Genomic DNA, 4,812 nt, shown 5'->3' on the forward strand with positions numbered 1-4,812 from the left:
CCATACTTGCCCCTGCGGACGCAGAGGGTTGATTATTATCTTTTATAATATATATTTGATATTTGAGATAAATATCATACATATCATTTTATAGGGTTTGAGAGTTGGAAGCTTAGGTTATGCAACTTGTAGCAACCATATTGAAACTTCATAGTTGCTTTTTACACTAAACAATCCAGTCGTTTCATACTATAAGTCAAGCATGAGAACTCCCACATTTTGAATATGTACCTTCCAGCTTGGCTAAGGGAAATATATTTTGAGGCCCCAAGGAGAGATAGAGGCATCAACTATTCTAGTCGAAGTGGAAATAGAGGTTGATATCATTGAAATACATACAGAGAAAATAGGATATGCTCCAATAAGTGTTTGTGTGTGTGAGAGAGAGAAGCCAAAGGAGAGGAGCACCTTCAACCATGCATGCCAATAATAGCTTCTCCTCCCTAAGACCCCGCCATACTTTTCTGGAATAGGAGAACGACATCAGCACCATAACAGGAACTGACAAAAATAGAGATGAAGAAAAGAAACTAAATTAGGTGAGCCAAATGGGAGTAATAAGGGACAATGGGATGATAAAATCTTCTCAAAGGTAATCCTCTCAATACGATTTTTCAAGCTTGTGTTGCCACATGATAAGAACATATATCAGCGCCAACATCTTCAATTTGTCCATGCCCTGTCCCCAATCCCCATCCAACATCAGAAGTCCGAGTATTTGTGGATCAATTTGGTGAAGGCAAACAATGAGTCTCTTCGGCCTAGGAAGCAAGTACGAGTTTATGTTTATGTTCTAAACTGTCATAAGTATTTGAGTTTCTATCGTTTTACATATCATGTTGTCTTCTGCAATTTATGTGTTTCTCTCTATTATTTTGTCTATAAGGTCATTTAGAAAAATAACGCAAGTTGATTGGTTAACTTTCTACCTTGGCCATCACACAAAATTCTTCCAACTCATGGGACATATGACTATCAGCAGAATATTGCATTTTTTCAAGGATTGTCCTAGCCCGGAATGGCCCCAAATATACTCTACCAACGGAAATCTATATTTGGTGCCATTTCGGGCTATTACCATCCTTTCAAACAGTTTATTATTCGTGATTAAGTTCATAGTTTGTGATAGTCCGAATTTACATAAATAGATGAAAAACCGCACATTCTTACAATAATTCGTTATGATATATTTCAACAACATATGGTTGTATACAATGTCAATACTTCAATTGGAAGTATGAGAAATAAGTTAGTGGGCATCACATATTTTGTAATACTGGTGGGTGCCCCAAACTCAAAAATACACATAATTCGTTGTATTTTATAGTGTGTAATTGTTGCATATATGTAGCACCATATAATGGAACACATATTTGCATATTGCGCTCAGTCTTTTTCCCATGCAATGGGTGGTGAGTATGCATGTTAGAGAAATAACTTAGTGGGGATCATATTTTTTTATACTAGTGACTGCCCCATGTGTTTCCATTGTAACCATTTAAATCATACAAATAGGTGCTTAAAAAAGAAAGCTAATGGAAAATATTTTAAGGGTAATATCGGTTCGACACTTTGAAAATAAGAGAATGGGTACAACCTATTTAGTAAAATGGATGATGAGCCATATGTTGTCGCGGGAAGAGTGTTAGAAAATATGCATAAATAGTAGTTTAAAAACAGCAGAAAGTTCTTGGTTTATATTTTAAAAATAGTAAAACCTATGAAGTATGTGGAAAATGATGTAACAAAACTTTGAACTGAACATATTGCAATATCTTTGTTTAACAAAAAATGAAGCATGGCTTTATTAGGCGGAACTATTTGGATTGTTGCATTAATGAAAAATAATAAACATATGTGTACATGCAAGATTTGGTGATGTCACAATATTCTACTCACAGAAGCAACAATCATTAGGATGACGTAGAAGCCCTCATATGTACAAAATGGAGTAATACAAGATACATATTAAGATAAAAAAATATTTAACAATCTATAGACAATATTGACTTGGGAACTAATGAAATTTCTGAAACTACTATAATTACTGTTTGTATTTCTTATCTTTTGTTTGTTAGTACATGAAAAGGTTAACTTCATGTATCCAACTAACGATGCGAAGCATTTTCTCCTGCACGCTGAAAACGTGTTTTATATGTAAAAAATATATAAAACATTTAGACATGTGCATATTCAAGTCCAAACGTTACATGAAATATTTTTAGGGGTGGAAACTTAGAGGGGATGCCTAATAATTTGGACTTGTGAAAAAATCGAGATCCAAAATTTTGACATTCACAGACCACCCAAATTTATCATTTTATTGCCAACAGAACACATTTTCTTTTGTATGAAAATTATCTAGCACACTCCAAATTTTGTCGATGTTTATTTGAATTTATTGTTAATCGCGTACCAAAATAAATTTGTGTATCGTAAATCAACAAATATATTGTTATTTCTTGATTTCCCTGTTTATTTTGAGTTGAGTTGATGGCAACAGGAACCAAAAGACATTTAGGCCCAAGAAGAATGCACCATCTGGCAATAAGGTAGTGGTATTCTCTATCATTACTGTACTTTCATGATTACATTATTCGGTCGGGTGGCCATAAGGAAAAATAAGAGTTCAACAACTTGAATAGTCATTTAGAAAGTGAATTTCTTTGTCAAAATTTATAATTTTATCACGATTATACATGAGAATACCATATGAAAATATCCAAAACATCATCCAAATAGCAAAACATCATGTATTTCACTTGAATGTGAGGCTCGTTAAAAAATAATTTGAGGCTCAAAATTCCCTATCATAATGCCTCATTCACCACAAAAATAACATATTTTATTGGCTATTGGTAGACGTGGAGACTTGAGTTTAGAGCTTTCAGGTTGCACGGTTTTATACCTAGGTTAGAGGCAGTTACTGGGTCCTAGCTTTAGGACCTCGGTCACCTCTATTTATTGCTGATGTTCCCATCTTTTTTCATTTTCTGGGTATACAGGGTGTGCAGTTGAAGAAACACATTGACGCGACATTAGGAAATGGTAATTTGAGAGATGCCGTACGGTTGCCTCCTGGAGAGGATCTCAATGAATGGCTTGCTGTGAATAGTAAGCGTTTGATTGCAAAAAGTTCATAAGAAACTAAGTTTGCCATATTACTAAAAACTCTTATCTTTTTCACAGCTGTTGATTTCTTCAATCAGGTCAACATATTGTATGGCACTTTGATGGAGTTCTGTACGGCATCTACATGCCCAACGATGACAGCCGGATCCAAGTAAGTCACTTGCCTTCTTGGGTACATCCATTAATATATTATTTTTGTCTATTTGTTGAACCTGATTCATTGCAATTTGTTTTTCGAAATAAAGGGATACATTTTTAGAATATTATTTAGTTAGCCAGGGTAACTTTGATTATAGAAAATGAAGCATTTCAGGTTTGAGTATAGATGGGCTGATGGAGTGCAGATCAAGAAACCTATTGAAGTTTCAGCTCCAAAATATGTGGAGTATTTGATGGACTGGATCGAGGTCCAGCTTGATGATGAGTCCATTTTCCCTCAAAAAATTGGTAGTTACAACTTAAAACATACTGCCTAGTTTAGAAGCTACATAATCATGCTAATTTTTTGTTAGGACTTTGGAGGGGTGCATTTTATAAATTGATCCAGTTGAACTATTTCTGCAGGAACAACTTTCCCCCAAAATTTTCGAGATGTTGTGAAGACAATATTCAAGCGCCTATTTCGTGTTTATGCTCATATTTACCACACTCATTTTCAGAAAATTGTGAGCCTCAAGGAAGAAGCCCATCTTAACACCTGCTTCAAGCATTTTACGTTGTTCACGTGTGTAAGTTACATCTTGATCGGTCAACTAGCCCATTCTAAACTACCATGTTGGAACGAACCATCTTATGATGCATTTTGTTCAATATTTGTTGTTAGACTTTTATTTAACATCGTAGGACTGGGTAAAAAGAATGAAATTTGGATTTCTCAGTTATATGTAGATGTAAATATATCCCAACTAATATGGTCTGTTGTGTTCGAAAAGATTCCATCCGTTTATTAATGTTCAACACATGAGCACCATTTTCTTTATTCAACATAGATTACTTTCCCGCCAATGATAAATCAATGAGTTACTTATTAATGCTAGTTCCTTTTTTGTTCCTTCTGTAGGAGTTCAAATTGATCGACAAGGCTGAACTCGCGCCACTTATTGATCTTATTGAATCCATTGTGACTATTTGCTAAGATGTCAACAACGAGAGTGGAATATTTTGCCTCGTTTATTTTTCCATTTTTGAGGGTACAATCAGATGTGCATGAAGAGTGAGATCGAGGAAAAAATGGGCAAAGTAAACATATATTGCAACTATTGTTTTTCTATTGTGTTGTGCAACAATGTTTTCCTTTTTACTCTAGAACGTAACATAACTAGCACTAGTGGGACAGGGCCTATAGCCCCGGCCCGTAAGGGGCTTTAGTCCCGGTTCACCAACCGGGACTAAAGGGGCGGGACTAAAGGCCTAATCTTTAGTCCCGACCCTGTTCCAAGCCGGGACCAAAGGTGCAACACGTGGGCGCCTCGGAGCGTCCTCAGGGGCAGGCCCTTTAATCCCGGGTCTTAACACGGACCGGGACTAAAGAGTTTCTGCAGATTTTGTTTATTTTAGGGTTTTAGGGTTTTAGGGTTTAGGTGTTCGGGAGATTAACGCGATGCCTAGTTTGGTGTTCGGGAATTAGTTTTCATATAATTCTAAATATACATGTTTATGCATCTATATATAAGATTAACT

General features: G+C 35.7%; 1 protein-coding gene across 1 annotated transcript; it reads left to right on the forward strand.

Annotated features, from left to right (window-relative positions):
- The first annotated feature begins 549 nt into the window (after positions 1–549).
- Positions 550–4,506, forward strand: LOC123408667 (MOB kinase activator-like 1A). Its single transcript, XM_045101726.1, has 7 exons — positions 550–772; positions 2,504–2,552; positions 3,006–3,114; positions 3,190–3,283; positions 3,446–3,579; positions 3,697–3,860; positions 4,193–4,506. The coding sequence occupies exons 1-7, from the start codon at positions 747–749 to the stop codon at positions 4,265–4,267; spliced, it is 651 nt and encodes a 216-aa protein (XP_044957661.1). The 5' UTR covers positions 550–746; the 3' UTR covers positions 4,268–4,506.
- Positions 4,507–4,812: the final 306 nt, after the last annotated feature.

The sequence above is a fragment of the Hordeum vulgare genome, chromosome 1H (assembly GCF_904849725.1).
Source record: "Hordeum vulgare subsp. vulgare chromosome 1H, MorexV3_pseudomolecules_assembly, whole genome shotgun sequence".
In the NCBI taxonomy this organism is placed as follows: domain Eukaryota; kingdom Viridiplantae; phylum Streptophyta; class Magnoliopsida; order Poales; family Poaceae; genus Hordeum; species Hordeum vulgare.